The sequence below is a fragment of the Pelophylax lessonae genome, assembly GCF_965119305.1.
Source record: "Pelophylax lessonae genome assembly, chromosome: 3".
NCBI lineage: Eukaryota > Metazoa > Chordata > Amphibia > Anura > Ranidae > Pelophylax > Pelophylax lessonae.
Genome location: NC_138770.1, coordinates 645,151,701 through 645,174,425, shown reverse-complemented (window position 1 = coordinate 645,174,425; position 22,725 = coordinate 645,151,701). Strand labels below are relative to the sequence as shown.

The following is a 22,725-nucleotide window of genomic DNA, read 5'->3' as shown; positions in this document are numbered from 1 at the left end:
GACGCTCATGAAGGAGGTCCATGAGGACGGAAACCAGCGAAGATGTCCCCCCACCCCAATATTGGGTGAGGGCAGACCTTCATGCTGAAGGGGTCTTGTCTGCAGGTCCGGAGAAGCTAGCTTTAGGCTTATCAGCCCAAGGATGCTTGGAACGTCCCGGGGAAAATTTGAAAGATCTATTTCCCTTACTCTCCATCCCAGAAGCAGAAAATAATTTTCTATGTGCTGAGAAGGAGGGCCGTCTGCGAAGAGGCTCCTTCCCTAGACTATGGCAGGAAGGTACTCTTCCCCCATGATACCCTTAATGATGTCATCCAGGGTATCACCTTGAAAGGGCAGATCAATGAGAGCTTTCTTAGAGGCTTGGTTTGCCGCCCAATTCTTAAGCCATAGCACGCGCCTAATTATTACCACTGAAACAAAGTATGGAAAGACAGGAGCTGTATCCAAAGCTGCATCACAAATAAACTGCAGCCCATGGACCAACTGGTTCGCTAAATCAACATAAGCAGCGGGGATCTGCTAACCCCCCAGGCCCTGGGGCAAAATCTTGGCCCATTCAGTTAGGGTCTGAGACACCATGGCTGAGGCAAAGGCTGGCGGCAATGTCCAACCAGCCATAGTAAACATGCTGCGTGCAACAGCCTCCCCTTTGCGGTCAGCTGGGTCTTTAAAAGGACGGGGATTCCTCTACTGGGATCATGGTAGCTTTGTTTAGCCTGGAAACAAGAGGGTCCACCACTGGCGGACTAGTCAATTTTTTTTTGTAAAGTGACACCTCAAAAGGGTAGCGTACAGCAAAACCTTTGGGGACCACAAAGGGTAATTTTGGTTATTCTCATTTCTTACAGGAAAACCTGTCAAAATAAGGCACAAAAGGAAACACCTTTGGAGTGCGAGGTGACCTATGCGTACGACACATCCACGTCCATGGCTACATCAGCCATAACCTCCATTTTTAAAGTCTTACGCACTGCAGTGATAAGTGTGTCTATCAGAGCTTTTTAATTCACTGCTGTGACCATGGAGGAATCCTCCTTGCTATTGGATGGATCTGGGGGTGTGATATTAGGCTCAGAATCAGAGGAGACAGACTGAGCAAAAAAGCAGGGAAAGGTGCTTCCTCCTTGGCCTTTGCCAACACGCCACTTCCACCCGTGACACTAAGGACTGCAGGACCACAGTCAGTGCAACCATGGGAAGTTGGCGTTCTGAGGGACCTGCCACCTCCATGAGGGGGTCAGTGGGAGAGATGTGACCCTGAGACTCCATAAGGAAAGGAAGACCTTTCAGTACAAAAACAATCTTGGGACCACTAAAGGATCTTCTCCCAAGGCTCAGGGTACCTATCAGCAGACAGAAAGATAACAGGGACCCCCCCAAGGGCTCATCCTACTGATCAGAGGAGCGCCGAGAATTTGGACCCAGCATCACCATGGATGCCATCCCTGTTCATATGTCCTAGGCACAGGAAACTGAGGAGGAGTAAGAGGAGCTTCGGAATCCCGATAAGGCTTTGGTCATCTACAGCAGTGGTCCTCAACTCCAGTCCTCGGGGCCCACTAACAGGCCAGGTTTGCAAGATAACTAAATTACATCACGGGTGATCTCATTTGCTGCTCAGTGATTGCAGTATTCTAGTCTGCATCTCCTCAAGGTAATACTTAAAATCTGGCCTGTTAGTGGGCCCCGAGGACCGGAGTTGAGGACCACTGATCTACAGCATCTCCCGGACTAAGGGAAAACTGCCCTGTGACATCATCGGGCTACACAAACATGGCCGCCAGCTGGAGACCAGCCAGACTAAAGGCCCGTACACACGTACCGATTGTCGGCCGAAAATGTTCGGCCGGTTTTCGGCTTGTTAGTATGATGCTTCCGACAGCGCACTTTCGGCCGAAAAGAATCTGTCTTGCAAGCATGAAAATTTTTGTATGCCGACACCAGAACGGCCGATTGTTCGCCAGTCAGTACAGAATTCGGCCGACAGACAGCAGATTTGCAAGACTGGGCATGCTCAGAAAAGAAAAAACACAGGGAAAGTGAACCATTACATGACATCACTTCTGCAGTCGGCTGTAGTCGGCGGACAAAATTCTTGTGCAGTCTTTTGCACTTTTCAACAGACACCGACAGCCCTGGGCAAAAGACGGCCGATCGTTCGGCCGACAATCGGTACGTGTGTACGGGGCTTAAGGGAAAATGTCTGCGATCAGCTACAGATGCTGAAGAATGGTGCCAGGATCTTTCCTGCACCCTCTGCAACGTTGCACCCTCTGCAAGGGGACCCCCCCGAAGGTAGGACACACGTTAGGGGAGACTCTGCTGCACACACTGCACCGGGACCCCCCCTGCAATATGGTCACACTGCAAACAGTAGGGAATGCACCTAGGGGTCTCCTACACTGGGACCCCTCCAGACTTCCAGGGCAGGACACACACTATTATCCCAGGACCTTTATAGAGTGGGGACAGCGAGGGGAGACCCCAGGGGTCTCCACTGCATCCTCTGCCCTGGAACCAACTCCAGACTCCATGTCCAGACAGGGGGGGGAAGGGAGTGGGGGAAACCCAGCTCACTGAGGGATTTAAGGATGGGAGGAGGGAACCTGCAGGCAGGTCTGACTGTCCCTGGAGGTTACCCGCATCCACCCCAAAACAACACCAAAAGGGGAGAGGGGGGGGGGGGGGGAGACTAACTACCCTTCCATGGTGCGGGTAACACTCCAGACAGAATCCTCGCCACCAGTAAGGGAGCTCTTGGTCAAGTATGCGACCCTGCGAGACGTTTAACTTGCGGGCATGTCCGTGAGGCTATGTCGCAGCTGACCTAGCACGTAGCTGTGGTCTGAACATGCTCGCTGGCTGGGCGGACTACTGGATATAGATTATCCAGCCCGTCGCCAAGGCCAGCAGTTGATTGTAGATCTCCCGAGAGAAAAAACAAAAAAGATGTAAAGGAAGGAGAAAAAATTGCTAGGACCAGAGATCCCAGCTGGGCGCCTAGGTCCTTACTCCTGACTAGACAGATTAAAACTGATTACTTAGAGCAGAAAGGGGGGGTTATATACCAGCTGAGGACAGCCCTTGGGCATAACCAGGTGGTTTTTGTTCTGACTAGTCCTACTCCTGGAGGAGGCAATGTAACTCGCGCTGTGTCCATCGATGAACGAGAGAGAAATAATTTTTGTCCCTCACTGATGTGCGCTTATGAGGCTGCGCTGATAGGCGCAAGCATGGCAAGAGTGGGACAACGTCATATGAGGTCGTCCCAGAACGAGAGCCACAACCCACTAGTCAATTGACAATACAATGGGCGTGATACTAAACACACACTGTTTAATTTACATTGGTCCTTTTCTTTATGTGAATGAGGCACTAATTTTATTTAAAAAAAAAAAAAAAAAAAACATCCAAATACCTTTTTCCTAATCTAAATACAACTGTCACAAGACCCAGCTCTTTCCCAGCCTGTCTGCATGGAAACAGTGGCAGGAGGAGCTTATATTCCTTTGCTGCTGGTCAAAATTACAACAACATCAACATTAAAAAGACAGCCTTTGGAAAAAAAAAGAGTAAAAATGGATTTTTGTAAAATCTTACCGTAAAATCCTTTTCTCTTAGCTCATTGACAGACGTAGTCCTCGGTGATACAGCACCTTCGGGTTATGTTGCCTCCACAGGAGTAGGACTAGACAGGAAATAAAATGCTCTGGCCACACCCTAGGGGCAGTCCCAGAGGGTATATCCTCTCTCTCTCTGCCTCAGCAAATCAGTTATGTCATAAAAGCAGTCTTTAGAGAATTTAACCCAACCCAAAAAAAAACAGAGGGGCGGGTACTACGTCTGTCAATGAGCTAAGAGAAAAGGATTTTACGGTAAGATTTTACAAAAATCCATTTTTCTCTATCGCTCATTGACAGACGTAGTCCTCGGTGATACAGCACCTTCGGGAAGTCCCAGAGCAGTATCACAAATGAGGGGTGGGAAAATGGAAATCAAATCCAAATCTAGAAGGCCCAACCGGTGCCAACTAGAAGTTTACAATGCTCATCCTTAATGATGAGACTCAACAAAAAAATTTTCAAACAGAAAAAAACCCTCGAGGTAGACCACCGGTCTCCTCAAATTGCGGCCTGCAAAACCTTGCGGCCAAATGAGGCATCCGCCGATGCCATCACATCAATTTAATAAAATTTTGTAAAGGTATGTACCGACGACCAGGTGGCCGCTTTACATACCTGGCCCACTGACGCCTGATGGCGAAAGGCCCAGGAAGTACTGAGCGCTCGAGTGAAGTGCGCCCTAACAGGGAACGGAGGATTCCGACCCTTAATAGAATAAGCCTGTACCACCGTCTGACTGATCCATGTAGATATGGTCGCGGCAGACACAGGCAACCCCCTTCAAGGGCTATCCGTGATCACAAAAAGTGAGTCCGTCTTACGAAAACCACTTTAGGAAGGAAGGATGGATTCGGAAGAAGAACCACCTTATCCCTATGAACCACCAGATCTGGGGAACGACAGGATAATGCGGCCAGTTCTGACACCCTGCGTAGAGAAGTAATGGCCACCAAGAAGGCCACCTTCTGGGAATGTAAGCAAGGGAATCTCCCTAATATCTTCAAAGAGAAGTTTCTGAAGAACCGACCACACTAAATTAAGATACCAGGCGGTAAGGGTGCGCGCACTGGCGGAGCCAGATGTCGCACCCCCTGGATGAAATTCCGCACCAAGGAATGATTAGCCAAAGGTTTCTTGAAAGAAGATTGCTAACGCCGAAAACCTGACCCTTGATCGTGCTCAAGGATAGTTTCTGCTCAACCCCTTGTTGCAGACAGACCAAAATTCGGGTCACCGAATAGGTATGTGGGGAAAATCCAATAGATTCACACCATGCAATATAAGACTTCCATGTGCTGGAAGTCGCTTTCCTTGCTTTAACTGGAGGTAGGAATAACTGAAGCTGACACTCCCTTGTCCTTCAGTACCTGGGTCTCAATGGCCAGGCCATTAAGCCAGCGACTGTAAAGCAAGATGGAAGATCGGTCCCCGAGACCGCAAATCCTCCCTGAGAGGAAGTCTCCAAGGAGCGTCTGCGACTAGCCTCGCCAAGTCGGCGTACCAGGCTTGACGAGGTCAATCCAGAATTTCCAGAATAACTGCAATTCCCTCCACCTCTATCCTGCGAAGAAGTTCCCGCAGCAACTTGAGAGGATGGAAGGCATGCCGTAGCTGATACTGCCCCCACGGGGCGATCAGCGTTTCTGCTGCGTCCGCTAGAGGATTGTGGCGCGAGCTACAAACCTCCGCACCTTCCTGTTAGGCCAAGGTGCCAACAGATCCACATCCGGGATGTCCCAATGAAGGGACAGCTAGGGAAAAAACCTCTGGATGAAGAGGCCATATGCGATTGGATCCGAATCGGGCTGCTCTAGAGCTGCTCGATCCAGTAAATCAGACAAAATCTGATCGCTCTCAATTCCGATACCCTTATTGGTAATCTGGATACTATCGGAAGAAATGACTTCCCCTGGTTGAGCATCGGAGACTTCCTGGTCCGCTCGCTCAACCGGATCCGATTGTCCAGGGAATCGGAATTCTGATTCCATTAAAAAAGAATCTCCTTCAGGAGAATTCGGGTATGAGACTGGGTATACGGTACTGCCTCTAAGAAGGCCACCATCAGTCCCAGCCAATTGACGGACAGCAACATCCGAATCGTTGACTGAACCTTCTGGAGTTTCCCAGCAAGGAGAAACTCTCTTGCCCAGGATGTATCCAACCTTAGGCCCAGATAGTTCAGTCTCCTGGTGGGAACCAGGGATGATCTTTGGGAAAGCGAAAAAACGCTGATGTCCTGCGATGATGGGGATATAAAGATAGGCATCCTATATGTCTATGGACGCCAGGAAATCTCTTTTATGCAGGGAGGCCTCCACTGTACGTATGGACTCTATTTCTTCCCAAGTCCAGATTTGGACGCACCTTGCCCTCTTTCCTGGGCATTGTGAATAGGTTCGAATAGAACCCCTGAAACCGTTCAATGTTAGAAGGGCAGAATCGCACCGGTGGAAGTGATCGAAACTCGATCCTGTGTCCTCCAGAAACCGGTGAAGACATCCCCACCCCAGAGATGGGTAGGGGCGCATCAGGCTATATTCTTCAGGCTTGGCTGAGCCGGACTCTTTGTTTACCCGACCAGCGCCCTTTGAAACCCCTCTAAAGGAGCTTTGGAGGGTTTCGCCTTATCGCCCGCCCTCGCTGAACGAACAACTCTATATGAGCAGAAAAGGAAGGTCCTCGTTAGTTACGAGGTCTTTTTATCCTAACAGTCTGTGGCAAGACAGCAGGTGGTACCGTCTATCCTATAAAGAGGAATTCCTCAAACGGATAGCACCTAGCCATGCGTTAGGAAATAACAGGGGTTCGTTTCAAAACTACCCCATTTGGGTAAAGGAAAATCCTTCGCCCTTTTGGTAGGCTAACAAGTACCAAAAAGGAATCTCAGTCTCAGCTACCTCTGCCGGTGTAACCTCAAGACTAAAGGTTTCCCGGACGGACACAACTAGTGCATCCACCACTCTTGCGCTATGGCGGAGGCAGAAACGTGCTCCTCACTGCTGAGGAGATATTACCTGAGACAACAGCCCCCTAAGAGGGACCTGCAACTGCATTGACCAGTTCCGAATCCGTATCTGAAGTATCTGATAAACAATAGGGGTAGGCGGGGGTCGCTACTTGACCCCCGTCCCTGACAGGCCACCTCCACCCGGGATACCAAAGACTCCAAAATTGCCGATAATGCATTAAAACACAAGTGGGGTACTGGAGGGTCCTGCGGCCACCTTGAGGGGATCAGGTGGGGATACCTATGCGGCAGGGTCAATGATTATACAAGACACTTGCCAGCGACAAAAAATGACAAAGTAAAAAAAAAACGTTTTTTTTTTTTTTTTTTTTTGTGTCCCCCAGTCGCAACAGCGCCCCTCAGTGTTACCTGCCTTTTTGGACCCCACAGAGAGAGAGACAGACCCCAAGGCTCATCCCTGATGCACAGAAGTTTTCATCAGCTTGCTCAGTGCTTGTCTTGTTACAGACAGGAAGTCTTTGGCCCTATTTCCTGGGTAAAAGAGGCGGCTCCGCCCCTTAACACACCTGCCGGCTCCTCCCCCTGGCTCCATGAGGTGTTTGAGTCACCTCAAACATGGCCGCCCCCATGCTGGAGACACGAGGCTACACCAAAATGGCGGCCTCGTGCGATCTACCAGACAATGGCGGCGGCCTGCACAGAATAGCGGCATGTCTGCAGAAGGATCTCGGCCTCACAACCCTTCACCCTCATGGTGGTCAGCGTGGTCGGAGGTACCGGACCCTAGCGGGCCGTATGCGGACCGCTGCTTAGCTGGAGGAATGATCTGGAATGCAGTATACATGTATAGACATCGCCCTGTGGCTACTGACAGGTAGGATACCTTATACTATCACAGTAAAGTTCTAGTACTGCCACTGACTACAATCATTTACACATCTTTACAATTAGATTGTCAGCTCCCAAACCAAGCCTCCTGGCTTCTTGTACACAAAAATCACACTCAATTAGGGGGATCTGTGACATGTTGTAGGATAGAGGGGAACCCATCCTTACCATTACAGAGAGGGGCCCGCGTTCACCACAAGACCCGTCAGGGGGAAAGGGGGAACATACTACTCACCATACCGGAACCAGGCGGGCGCCAACTCCTGACAGTACCCCTCTCCACCGAGGTAGGAGGGCTGTCGACCAATACGGGCGCCGTGACTCATGGTCTTTGGCGTTTCAGCGAGACGTTTAACTCGCAGGGTCAGTCCCCGTCCAGTGGGACTATGTCGCGGCCGACCCAGCGCGGAGCTATGGCCTGCACGCGCTCGTAGGCTGAACTGGGGTGACCACTGGATCTCAACATCCAGCCCGTCGCCCAGTTCAGCTTTCTTGCTTGAAGATCTCTCAGGAACACTGGAGAAAAAAAGCTGCCAGGACCGAAGATCCCAGCAAGGTATCTAGGTCCTTACTCCTGACTAGACAGAAAAAAAACTGATTTGCTGAGGCAGAGAGAGAGAGGATATACCCTCTGGGACTGCCCCTAGGGTGTGGCCAGAGCATTTTATTTCCTGTCTAGTCCTACTCCTGTGAAGGCAACATAACCCGAAGGTGCTGTATCACCGAGGACTACGTCTGTCAATGAGCGATAGAGAAAAATAATTTAATATCAACCCGTTATTCAAATATTTCACATCTTATTTTTTTGGGCAATACCATGGTGTGGGCAAATTTCTGGCAGTCACAGGCTGTGTCACTCCACTCCATCAATGAAGATGTAATATCCAGCCCCCATTGTGTTTAGCTGCTTAGTGGGCAAGGAGAAGGGGGAAGAGAGTGGGCTTTCATTTACCATTGTGTACACGCCCACGTGTGACTCTATAGTCAAATGGGCTGCTTAGATATAATAGTGAGGAAATGCTCAGGGTAGCTAAACACTGCTCTACAATGGGGACATGGACAGAAGGGGGAGATAGAGAACACAGGGTATGAACAGCATGTAATAAAGCATTAATTTATCTTTTTGTAATGATGTTGGTTTAATGACTCTAAGCCCCCGTCACACCAGTGCGACTTGCCATGCGATTTGACAGGTCTAAATCGCATGACAAATCACACCCCATTGTAGAAAGTTCACACACTATTCTTGCCGCTTTCAGAAGCGACTTGCATAGTCATCTGTGCATTAAATCGCACAGATGTCAGCAATGTCTCACCTGAAGTTGCACTGACATGTGGCTTTGAAACTGTGCAATTTAAAGCAGAGTCGCACGATTTCAAAGTCAGATTTGGTGACTGAAGGCTAACTCTCATGCACATGTGCAGCAGTTACATCATCCCAATATGGCCAATCAAAATGTCCAAAGATCCCAAAACCCGATGTACCCAGAAAGGGGGTGATGGAGCTCACCGGCTAGAGCAGAGGGGAGTATAGTTCTAAGGTGAAGTGAATTTATTTATTTAGCACAGTGGCAATATTTGCTGGCAGCATCAATAGCACACTGTCTGTGACTGCTCCTTAATTTTTACATGTTAAAGAGAATGTAAAAATGAAAAGGATCCAAGTGTCAACGTTTTGAGTTTGTACCCTGCACTAGAAGACTCACCGGAAGGATGGAAAATTGGATCCTATTGGCAATCCACTCAACTGTCAGTAAACTGAAATAATCTCTTCCAAGAAAAATAAAAGGCGCCAAACTGTAGAGACTGCAGGAACCCGAGGTCACCACCGCCACTATTAATAACTTACAGATTGAAAAGGTTACTATAACTAAATTCAGCTCACATGTAGGAAATGAACCATCCCCATCCACCTGGAATGCCAATATTAACACTTGTCTGATTTTGTGTCGCTTCAAGGGATTTGTGCAATCAAAAACTTAAACAAATGATTCTCAAGGTTGCACACAACACTGCAAGTGGAAAATTATTTTCACAAAATGAAATTAAAAGTCTGAGATGGGTCAAGGGTATTAAAAAAAAAAAAACAGAAATAAAATTACATTGCGGTTGGCCGTGTGCCCGCTCTTACAAGTCAATTTATTAGTAACAGCACAGAAGACCGCATACCAGGCCACTCCGCGTCACTCTGGGATTGATGAATGACCAGCACTCCGGCTTACAATGATGTAACTCTTTTTGATGGGGGACATGCTGCTTCAAGCCTTCAAACATTAGTAACATTGGAAACTATGTAAACTGATCACAAGAATAAAGAGCAAACAAATGCTTCGATTTGTAGGTTTATTTAAATGTTAATCAATACAGTCGTTATCATTCCAAATTGTTTTATTTTCCTCTTCATCAGAATCAATATAGTAATTTCACAGATACTTATAATGCCTTAGGCAGATATACAAGGTTAGTTAATGCTGTTCTGCATTTATTAAAGTGAACCTGTACTTTGCCTGAGCTTGGCATGTTCTAGGACAGGGATAGCCAAACTACGGCCCCCCAGCTGTTGCGGAACTACACGTCCCATGGGGCATTGTAAAACGCTGACTTTCACAGACATGACTAGGCATGATGGGAATTGTAGTTCTTGAACAACTGGAGAGCCATAGTTTGGAGACCCCTGGCCTAGGAGGAATAAAAAAAGAAGTATGGAATTCATCTGCACTGGGAACTGAGTAATCAGACTGCTGATCACTCAGTTCTCAGCATTCTGTGAGCAGAACGCGGTGACTGTCAGCCTCTCACTCTCTGCTTTGCCCCTCAAGTGCTCACTGGAGTGCTGGGCTGTGGAGGTTGTGGGAGGGGCTGGATTTCCAGCTGTCAGTCCATATCCTGACCATATCGTCTGCATCTTTTTAAAGCCTGGACCGGCTCTTTGACATCAGCTGGCTCACAGGAACGGATCACTGGAGTGAAGAACAAACTTCACTCCTGTGATCCATAGAAGAAGTATAGCCAAACGAGATTTGGCTATCTTTCTCCTTTAATACTTGTTCCCCTGCTGGTCTCCTGTTACAGCTCATCATTGACCTGGTACTTCTGGAAACAGAGCACAATTTGACTTCCCCCCTGCTCCTCAAAGTGCAGTGCTCAGGTTCCAAGCAGCCAATCAACAGGCTCCAGCACTGGCATGAAAAAAAAAAAAAAGTAAATCATTGCCTTGGGCAAATTTGAGTGAAAACCAAAATTTGAACATGAATTTTCACAGAGGCATAGGAGTGTGGGAACAGTAAATATAGAATCCACATGGAGTGTCTACTCCAGGCTACGGTCACACTGCTCCGTTGGAAAAAGGCAGTAAAAATGCATTGCCATTTTTGCCACATTTCCAGTGCGTTTTCTGGGTGCCTATTACCCAGCATGCACTTATGAAACCCAGCCTGATGCAAATCCAGCAGGGACATTCCCCTACTGCCACCAAAAGAACTCACACCACCCCCAGGACAGTCCACCAAAGGAGGCAAGTCACCTCTCAGTACAGGCCTTCCCCAAGCAGAGAAAATGGGGTTGGACTATATCTTATTAACTCTGAAGAGGAAGGGAATGGGGGGCAAGCACAGAAAGGATTCCCCACTATCAAGAAGGGCAAGGCAAAGATAGGTGGTGGAGAACTGCAGACAACAATCCTGAACTGAGCCTCCTTCCACCAGATTTTAAGAGATGCAGAATGAGGAAACACAATAACTCACTAGTTCAACAGAAGGACCTCTTAAAGTCTTTTTGGTAAAGTGTTTTCTGGCGGAGAGGGAACATTCTTTGCCTAAAAGCAAGGGAAAGTAAAAATCCAAGCATGAATTTGCAGGGTTAGTAGTAGTAGTAGTAGTAGAGTGAGAACGGATACATTGTGTTTACAGAAGAATGAAGTTGACCTCTTGAGAACGTCCCATTGGATGAAACACGTTGGGCAGAGCCTGTGCTGAAATCAGCGGTGTGGAGGTTGTGACGTGCCCATTACATGCATTTTTATGATTAGATATGTAATACACAGACCATTAAAGCTGTCAGTTTTGCACTATGGGATGCAGTTTATTTCTCTTGCCAGGCTGATGTGAGTGATGGGAGATAGGTGGTTATAAAGAGTCCCCGTCAGAGTGCCCTGCGGTGCCCAGATCCCAGGAGACACCTTGCTGCTCCAGTCCCCGCTGGTGTGTTTTGTGGTTCCCAAAGTTCAGAAGACATCCTGTGACAACAGATCTTATAAGATTGGGAGGGCATTAGGACCACCTATAACTTGGGGGTTTAATATTCAGTAAGAGCCTTTGTATGGCATTGGTGGTGGAACTCGTGGGGAGATTTATGACTAACACTTGGCTGGGCTTTTTTTTTTCTTAGTAATTTTTTATGTTTATTTCTAGCACATTTATTTATTTAAAGGTGTTTGTATTGCCGAATTCCTCGACCACTAAATAAAAAATTACAAAAAAAGAAATGTGACATCACAGCACTTCCTTTCTAACAACCACAGAATTCATCTGTACTCATACCAATCACCAGAATGTACAAGTAAAAGGACCGCCATCTATTGCTTTTTGAAAAGGCAACAAGTCCTAAAACCAACTGATCAGCTGCAGATGTTCTATTATGCTAGAAGATCTCTGCCATGATTGAAACCTTAAAGCGGAGTTCCAGCCTAACCGCACACTCACCTGTCCCACGGTCCAGCGATGCGCCGTCTTCTCCCTCTCTGCTCCGCGGCGCCGGCATCACTGATGTGGGCACCCGGCTGTGACAGTTTGCGGCTTCAAAGCCGGGTACGCACTGCGCATGCGCGAGTTGCGCTATGCGTCGTGATTGGCCGGCAATCTTCTGGGACCTCTGACGTGTCCCAGAAGATTGCAGGGAGGGAGAGAGAGCGGAGAACTTCCGCTCAGGGCGCCGCGGCGCTCCGAGCGGAAGTGGTAGCGGGTACATGTCAAAACTAGGTACCCGCTCCCCCCCCCCCCCAAAAATGACATGCCAAATGTGGCATGTCAGGGGGTTAGGACTATTTAAAGCGGAAGTTCCACTTTTGGGTGGAACTCCGCTTTAACTAGTGTTAGAGTGTGCAGTCACAGTACGTATCCTTTCTCCCATCCCCCCCCCCCCCCCCCAATATTCTAACCTGGTGCACTGCAATCACCAGCAATACACACACACATTCATTGCAAAGTAGTGGCACTGACCTTCATATTTCTCCAGGGTCTGTACGACATTGGGTAGCTGGTTCACCGCCTGGTACAACCTGTAGCAATCTTGCAGGTTTGCATTCTGTCTCTGGAATTTCTTCGCCAGCCGGTTAAGATCTGGAAAACGACGTAGAAGATCTTCCTGAAGACTCTGCCTGAGCTCCACATCGGTCACAAATGCCTCCACCAAGTTCAGCCTGAAAAACAGAAACTTCTATTAGTGCATTGTAGGGAAGGACATAGGAAAATCCTTCACACCCGCAGCGTGCTCCACCACATGGTTGCTGATGTGCCGTAACCCTACATATCACACTAACTTTTTTTGCTAGAACTTTATTTTAATGTCACAGAGGGACATTTTATTCAGCTCTACTGGCCACAGAGCCATGCAATGGATCATGTTTTTCCATGCTAGAAGAAGCTGTCATGATGGGGAACAAGCTTTTTTGCCTTGTCTACGTGTTCACAAAAACTTCCCAGCACAGGCCAACACATCTGATGTAAATTAACCCTCATAACACTAGAAAAAAAACCCTTCTTCAAATTGAATCTGGCCACAGACCGTACACTACTGTATGGGATACCAGGAATGTGTGCGCTTATGTGACCTATACCCGGGAGCACAGGGGCGTTAAGAGATCAGCACAGATGGGGCGATGTGTGAGCTGTATCTCAGCCATGTAGGAGAGATAGTCCCAGGCGGCTAAGAAACTTCGTGGACATTGCTGGATAGAGAGGTGGGGCTCAGGTATTAGGGGGGCTGCTGCACGACAAAGGCTTTTTACCTTAATGTAAAGAATGCATTAGGAAAAAAAAAATGTATTACCTTACAACCCCTTTAAAGAGGACCTGTACTTAGAACCCAAATATCTGGTTATCTAACAGGGATTCATTTGCACAGTTTAACATGACACACTAACCACCAGTGGTGCATGAAAGTTCCAGTGCCAAAAATTAAAATTCCGGATGCACTTGGCCGAAACTGGCAATTTTTTTAAAAAGGTAAATAATGTGGCTAGCGTTTTTGCATTGAAGTCAAAGGGATGCAATTTTGCATCAAAATCAATGTGTCCCCCAGCATGCCATTATTGGGGCTTTTTCTTTTTTTTCAGCAGCTGATATATCGATGCATCCCTAACAAAATCCAATAAAAAAAAACAACAAAAACATAAATATAATTTTCAATTACAAGCAACATATCAAATCTGCATATGTGGCAGTGCCTATATGTCCACCATGCTACTCTCACCGGGATTCTGACATCAGCGTAGTGTCATTAGGGCTTAGGTGTACGAATATGAAGTCTAGTGGTAGCTGCACCTCCAAAATTGTGCTACCCTGCAGTTACAGTGCCGTGTATTTGATAAAAAGGTGGGACAGAGCAGCTGAAGAATGACTGTTACGCCAAATATCTATAGGTTTGCTTTAAAGAAGTAAACTCAAGAGCAAACATATACAGTAATCCCCCGCTCCATCGCGGTTCAGTTTTTGCGGTCCCGGTAATTCACGTTTTTTTTGTAATGTTATTTTACTATATAAATCATTAAAAATGAAATATTTTTATGTTTTCCATAGCTCTTGCTGTCTCTTAGTATCTTTTATGTGTTTAAATGAGTTTCTATTGTTTTAAAAGTGTGTTTAAAGACCTTAAAATGCTTTTACACGTACAGTGACAGTAAAAAAACATGCCTACAATGCATTTTAATAGGGTTTTTCTATTTCGCGGAATTTCACTTTTCGCTGCTGGGTCCGGAACGTAACCCCCGCAATGGAGGGGGATTTACTGTATTGTATTCCAGCTTACCCATACTTAAATGATGGTTGCATTTGTTTTCTCTTAGGCTCTCTTTATTTTCATCTGGTGATTTTATCAGTAAGTCTGTTGTTTTTCAATAGAACAAGCTGTCCTGCAGATATAGCAGTATGATTACTGAGAAAAACCATTTACCACCAATAGGGGTACTTACAATGATCAGCTTTTATGTAAAACCTTTTCCCCAAAAAGGGTAAAAAAAAACCTGTTGCTGTATTGGCCTTTAAAGTGTGAGCTGGAATTTAGTTTCAATTTGTTAGTGTATTAGAATCTGCTATAGAATAGAACATCTAACCCCCCCCCCCCCCCCCGGACTGCTACTGTCCAAAGGTGCTCACTCATCCAGAATGGGGGCACTCTAATACAGGTGGTGTGTTACTGGTCAGATCACCAGGTGAAAAAAGGTAAGAAATAAAGCCCAAAAAAAAATAAAAAAACGAATGCAGCCACCATGTCTAATCATTGGTAAGCTGCAATATATTTAATTTTTTGGTGCTTAAGTGCGATTACAGACATTGCATGCGATTCGGAGCGCACTGCTCTGAAAATCACATGCTATGTCTGTGCAATGTGAATTCAGCCAGATTGTATGGCTGAATTTGCATTGCATTCAGACAACTTACTCACACAGGACTCTTTTTTGGGTCCGTATCAGAATCGGATTGCATGGGTGTTCACACCTATGCGATCCGATTCATGTCCGAACTGCGATATGCAAACTGATCTGGGGGTGTCGTTAACTTTGTATTGACACCCCCAGTGATTTGCATACGGCAGTGTGAACTGCCTGCAAGTTGAATGCGATGTGGGAACCTGAAGTGGATTGACAGGGTTCCCGCATCGCATATGTGTGAACCGGCACTAATACCACTTTTAATGTTACGTTACAGGCACAAACCAGGTTCATTTATTATTCAATAAAACACACTAGTGTAGGGTTTATTTTTATTGTTGATGTAGATAAAAATACCTCTAAAGTGACCCACAGCAATCCCCAACACAATGCGGACGCAATGCAAACCGGATGAAAAAGCAGCTTGATTACCACATGCATACGCTTGAATGGGTGACCAGTACTAGTCGTGAAGGACCACACCATTATGCTAGCTTTCACCTGCAGGTGGTCCTGTTAGCAAATGCTAAAATCAAAGCTCGTATCCCCTGTAAAACACAGATGGTGTCCTCAGGGTTTTACAATGAGCGCCAGGCAGTCAAGGGAACGGATTCTGACAGAAAGCCCCCATAGGTCCGGAGAAGCGTTTACCTTTAGGTTATTTTGTGAACGGTAATCGCTGCTGTGAAATGTTAGCCGGCTAAAAGCCTCAAATCCGATCTACAAAACATTCTGTTCTTTCTACGATGACTTTCCAGGCAAATAAAAAGGTAAAACAAGCCTTTATTTACTACCCCGTGACTTTTAGAGTTCATGCTTCTAAACAGGTCCATCCTAAGGTGTGAGCACCCGGCCAGACACCACCATAAATATACGAGCGTGTAAACAGCCAGCGACGTCATTTATCTTTACATCCTAAACACACTGCAATGCAGAGATAGCGGAAGGGAGATTGCTGCAGTCACAACACAGAATGGATTTCTAGTAACGAGTGGGGCTGGAGCTAACCGTCACACTGACACTTCCACAAAGAACACAATCCAGACCAACACCATCTGCTTATTGATACTTTACAATGAGAGTCCATAGAGAAGAGGAACAGACTTATCTTCCCTCTTTATGGAGGATCTTGAAGAACGATGTTACAGAGGAGGAGGGAGCTTCGAGGTGAACAGATTCTCCAGTGTGAAAATAAATTGAACTTTTCACCTTCAAAGATCTCGGGGCGTTCTTTACTACGAGGGCTCATACACATGGGCGTAACAAACACTGCGCTCAGATCTATGCAGCTCAGGGCCACATTCGCACAAGCGTTCAAATTTCAGAGTTTAGCTACATCTAGAAGACTTTTCTAAGGTCCTGTTCACACCTGAGCGTATTCCAGCTCGTAAAACACTCATCTCTGAAGTCTCAAAACGCCCAACAAGCAAAATCCCATTCATTTCAATGGCCCATCTGAAGGAGATGTTCACATCTGAGCGTTTTGTCGCCTAAAGCAAAACACCTGAAGCTCAAAAAAAAAAGTACACAAGCTTTTCTTTTGTCAGATTACAAATGTTTTTGTTCGAGGTTAATGACTGCCTCCAAACACCTGCAAAAAAACGTAAAAAAAAAGCCCCCCCCCCCCCAAAAAAAAACTGAAAAAAAGCCCAAAAAAAAACGCCTGAAAACGATACGCTCAGGTGTGAATGGAGCTTTAGAGCAGCTGGACTCTCAAAAAGCAAAATAATGTTATTCATACATAATGATCCAGCACATCCTGAGGATTGGTGACCAGAACTGGACAGAATACTCCAGATGTGTCCGGACCATGGTTTTTAAAGTGGAAGGATTATAGCTTTATCTCTGGAATATATCCCCTTCCTTATGCATACTAATATTCTCCTGGCTTTGAAAGCTGCAGCTTGACATTGCATGCTATTGCTTAGTCTATCTTCTACTAGAACTCCCAAATCCATCTCCTGGATTTCCCCCCCCTAGAGCAAGTTCTTCCAAACATTTCAAGTGCTGGCATTTTCGCATTAGTATCAACAAGATACTAGAAGTGTCAAATGTTGAGGAAAGGTAGGAGATACAGGCCCCCAAAGAGGAGAACAGGGGCCTTCCAGTTTGCTTTTTCTTGGTCGGTCTATACCTGCCTTTATATAACAAAAGGGTGCAGCGCCAACTGTAGTAACAAAGTCGTGTTAAAACATTACCAAGTCCATGGCTTTAAAAGACACTTGATGTTGTAAGAGATCCCCATACAGACTACTGTGAACAAGAAACGCACGTCACCACCATGAGGGAGAGGGCAATCCAGCCTACCAGATCAAATTGACCCTCAGGTCACAGAAAGGTCAGTAAAATAGTGCCTATAGGACAACATGACGCAAGCACGTTACACGCCGCGCCCATCTTTGTTTACATGCGGATATGCTTTTTTTTTTTGTATAATCTTTATTTTATTTGAAATATTTGCATTAACAAACAGGAAGGCATAAAAAACAAAAAAAGGAAACATAACAAAAAGCGAGGGAGGGCAGCAAGCACATAGCTGAACAAAATAGTGGCATAAAAACAACATCGCAAACCAGTATAGTGAAATGTGAAGCTACGCCTCAGAGCAGGGACCAAGCCCAGCTCAAACCTGTGTGGCAGCAGGGCTCTCCCAGGTCTGGGCATTCGGCCCCCTTTGACCAATAGCTCCCCCTCAAGTGAGACAGGAGAGAGAGAGCCCCCACACCCAGGTATCAAAGCAGTCATAAAAAAAAAAAAACGGGCTATCCAGGTCTTCCACTTTAAGGCGAGCGGCTACTTAGTGCCCAAGAAAAAAAAAAAAAGGGGGGGGGAAAGGGTAATCCCTGCAAAAAAAAGGATCAAACGAGGGGTGTCCATACCCGGCTCCAGCGGCAACATATTCAGCAACAACTGCAAGTCAGTCTAAGGCAGGTGTGAGGTCTGTTGTACCCATTGTTGAAAAGAGGGGTCGGCCAAGGCCAGGAGGGCTACATCCAGGCTGGAGGACACTGGTAACGAGTTAGGTGCGTAACGACACCACTGCGTCCAAGCAGCATCAAACCTATCCCGGGTATCCCTACACATAGCCATCTATTCCTCAGCCTCCATAATCTCCTTCACCTTGCAAAGCCAATCCGCCTCGCTAGGGATACGAGGGGTTTTCCAATGGATAGGTATGAGGCGCTTGGCAGCATTAAGTGTGGGAGAGCGCTCCGTTTATATCTAGGACCCAGGCCGTCTAGAATGCATCTCCGGACCATCTCCCAATAAGGCCTAATCAGGGGGCACGTCCACCATATGTGGAGTGTGCCCCTCTGCCCACAGCCCCGCCAGCAGCCATCCGAGACACGGGGGCAAAATCTAGCCACAGTTACAGGGACCCGGTACCATCTCGTCAGCAATTTGTAATTCTCCTGTATTTTGGAGTCCACTGAACTAGAGTGTGTCATGCGGTATAAGCGTCGGAGATGCTCCCAGGTGAATTTAAGGTGCAGGTCCCACTCCCATTCCCTAATATATGGCTTAGGTGAAGGCTTGGCCACTGCCAGTAGCTTATACAAGACCGAGATCAAATGCGGCTGCGGGTCGCAGGCTGCCCACAAGCGTTCAATCTGGGCTGTCCGACGGAAAGAGGCCACAAAATGGGTAAATTGGCGGTATCTCTAAAAATCAAAAGGAAAGATGCCAAAAGATGCCATAGCGATCCCTCAGCGTGGCCAAGGGGACCAGTGCCCCAGCAGACAAGAAAGCCAAACTGACCTCGCCGTCCTGGGTCCAGGGACAACAGCCACTCTTCCAGGAGCAAACCACGGGAAGCCCCACACAGGAGCCAGCAGAGAAGAGAAAGGGTCCGAAGCCAAGGAGCTGTTCAGTCTATCCCATATTCGCAGCGAGTGGGCAGTCAAAGGGGACACCCAATGCGACAGGCCCCTGTTCTCAGCCGGAACTCAGGGGGCATAAGCCAGGTTGCGACCCGCGACCGTCTTTTCTAAGGTAACCCACATTTTAGAAGAAGCCTGAAACCTCCAGTCTAGCAGATGTTGAAAAGCTACAGCCCAATACTATTGGAGGATGATATCAGGCAGGCCAAGGCTGCCATTTCCTTTGGACCTCTGTAACAGTTTAACAGCTATCCAAGGTCTCTTACCCCCCCCATACAAATTTAGGAAAGAGGCTCTTGAGTTCAGTAAAGAAGCATCTAGGGAGCGGCACAGGGATCATCTGCAGATGAAACAGTACCCGGGGAAAGACCGTAATTTTAAGGATGTTCATGCGACCGACCCAGGTGAAAGAGGACCTATCCCAGGAGTCCAGATCCATTTGAATCCTTCGGAGGAGAGGGGCGTAATTACATGCGTACAGGGAGTCCAGGGATCTAGTAAGCTGCATGCCCAAGTATCTTATGGAGGAAACAGTCCACGTGAAGGGAAAAGATTCCCTCAGCGAGGACGCCATAGATTGGGGTATAGTAATTAGTAAGATTTCCGACTTGGAATAAATAGTTAATCTTAAAGTTTGAAACCCTACCATACGCTGAGAGCTCCGCCATCAGGTTAGGCAGCGTGACGACTGGATCCACCAAATGGAACAGGACGTCGTCCGCATACACGGAGAGCTTGTGCTCCGTGGAGCTCACTCTGACCCCCTTAATATTCGCATTAAGAAAAACTAAGGAAAAACTAAGGAAGAAGAGAAACATTGGAATACTAGCCAGTACCAGTTTTCAACGGTGTATTTTCTTTGGAGGAATAAATTGCCTCTAACGTTGGGTGTGATACATGTATTGATGTTGCTGCGTTACGTAAAACTATTAGAATCGTTTTTACATTTTAGAATGCGGCACCTCAAGGCTGGCCAGAATTTTGCAGGGTGCCGCTTGATCGTTACCCCGGCGAGCGGGAGGGGACGTTCCCCCCCCCTCCCGCCGCCCTCTGCGGCTCAGCCCGTGTCTCCCGTCCCACCAGGAGACCCGAGCAACCAGCCGGTGCCTCCGCCGACTGGATGGAGTCCTGATCTAAGCCGGATGCGGCTTCGATCGGGTCTCTGATGACATAACTCGGAGGCGGCGTCCATGACGTCACATCCGGGTTACTTGGTTGCTAAAGGCAGCAGATTCAAAAAGTGACTGTATTCAAAAATGCCGTTTTCGGCGTTTTGAATACATGGAAGTGTAGTGGAGGGGTTTGGGGTCTTTTAGACCCTCGATCCCTCCATAAAGAGTACCGGTCACTGCATATTGCTGTCACAAGGGATGTTTACATTGCTTGTGACAGCAATAAAATAATCAGATTTTTTTTTTAAAAAAAACCTGTTAAAATTTAAAAAAAATAAAATAAATAGGAAAAAAAAAAAATATGTTAGCCGCCCCCGTGAGCTTGCGCACGAAAGAAAACGTATATGGAAGTTGCGCCGCAAATGAAGTCACTGTTCAAACCACACATGTGAGGTATCCCAGCTATCGCCAGAGCGTGGGCAATAATTTAGAAAAAAGAGCTACACTTAACTCTAAACTGGTAACCGTTAAAAAAAATTTAAAGCGCCGCCTATGGAGATTTTTATTGACCGTAGTTTGTTGCCATTTCACTGGTGTGCGCAATTTTAAACTAACATGTTGGGTATCTATTTAATCGGCGTGACATCTTACACAATATACAAAAAAATGGGCTAACTTTACTGATAAGTTTTTTTTAAATGCAGTGAAATGTGATTTTTCATCATTTTTTCCCAAAAAATGGCGTTTGAAAGGCTGCTGCGCTAATACCGCGCGTCAAAAAATATTGCAATGACCGCCATTTTTTTTCTCCAGAGTCTTTGCAAAAAAAAATTTTTTATATATATATATATATATATATATATATATATATATATATATATATATAATGTTTGGGGGCTCTAAGTAGTTTTCTAGCAAAAAATACTGATTTTAAACTTGTAAACGAAAAGTGTAAAAAAAATTGGCCTGGGGCTTAAGTAGTTAACCACTTGCTGACCGCCGCACGACTATCTACGTCGGCGGTCAGCCCCTCACAGGCAAACTAACGTAGGGCTACGTTGCTTGCTTGTGAGGGTCTAGGGAGCGAGCGCGCGCCCCCGGAGGCGCGCTCCCGCTCCCGCGTGGTCACGGACCCCCCCGCGCGTGTGACCAGCGGACCCGATGTCCGCCGGCCACTCGGCGATCGGCGGGGGAGAGGGAGAAAGTCAGGCAGCTTGTGTAAACAAGCTGCCTGTCATTCTCCTCGCTGTAAAGACACTGATCACATGGATCTACTATGTAGATCCGTTGATCAGTGTCCTTACAGCTGAAGCCACAGCCAATCACAGTAGAAAGCACGCCCCTAGGGACACACACAGCCCCTCCCTCCCAAATAAAGTTAACCCCTTCACTACCAGTGTATTTTTACAGTAACAGTGCATATATATAGCACTGATTACTGTAGAAATGTCACTGGTAACCCCAAAAGTGTCAAAAATGTCAGTCAAGGGTCCGATCTGTCCGCCGCAATGTCGCAGTACCGCAAAAAAAAATCGCAGATCGCCGCCATTACGCGTTAAAAAAAAAAACAACAAAAATGACAAAAATCTTTCCCTTTGTTAGTAAACGCGATAACTTTTGCGCAAACCAATCAAAATACGCTTTTTGCGATTTTTTTTACCAAACATAGGTAGCATAAAACAAATTGGCTGAAAATGTTAAAAAATTTTGATTTTTACATTTTTTTTGGGGGGAATTTCATATAAAAAAATGTGAAAAATATTGTTATTTTTGCAAAATTGACGCTCTTTTTTTGTTTATAGCGCGTGATCAAAAAATCGCACAGGTGATCAAATACCACCAAAAGAAAGCTCTGTTTGTGGGAAAAAAAGGACGCCAAATTCGTTTAGGTACAGCGTCGCACGACCGCGCAATTGTCCGTTAAAGTCACGCAGTGCCGAATCGCAAAATACCCCCTGGTCGGAATGGGGGTAAAATCTTCCGGGGCTTAAGTGGTTAAAGGGTGCCTTGACTGAAAAAAGGTGGAGAAACACTGGTCTAGACAGAGCGGATTGGCCCTGTGCTGATTACAAGCACTCTCCCAAGAAAAAGAAACCTGTTTAGCAGTACCTACCAAACTGAGCATGGGGAACTGAACACAGCTGTCAGTTCCCTATGCATCTCTTTGGGGAAAATCGGATGGGAACGGACCGTCGGTCCGTTCTCATCCGATCCGCTGGACGGATGGAAAATAGGGTTTCCATCCGTCCAGATTTGACGGATCGGATCTCAGCGGACATGTCTCCGCTGACATCCGATCCCCCATAGAGATGCATGGGGGGATCGTTCAGATCCGCCAAAAAAACGGACAGGCGGATCTGAGCAGTCCGCCTGTGTGAAAGGGGCCTAAACCCTTTGGTTCCACAGTAATATAACAAGCATGCTTTACTGCATATACAGACTGATTTTACTGCTGCAAGTTTAGTAACACTTTAAATCCACCCCACCACAGTATTAGAAGACAAGTTCAATGTTTACTACTCTGAAACTTCCAAGTCCTTATTTCTTTCAGCCATTAGCTGTACTGTGTCTGCCAGCATGTGCTCCGCCTTACAATCATTGCATA

At 46.7% G+C, this 22,725-nt stretch overlaps 1 protein-coding gene across 1 annotated transcript in view; it reads right to left on the bottom strand.

The window, feature by feature from the left end:
* Positions 1 to 22,725, bottom strand: part of MSH2 (mutS homolog 2) — a 287,390-nt gene that overhangs the window by 153,954 nt on the left and 110,711 nt on the right. The window contains exon 7 of the mRNA XM_082252339.1: positions 12,699 to 12,898. Coding sequence (XP_082108465.1) covers positions 12,699 to 12,898 — 200 coding nt within the window. The remainder of the gene's footprint in view (positions 1 to 12,698; positions 12,899 to 22,725) is intronic.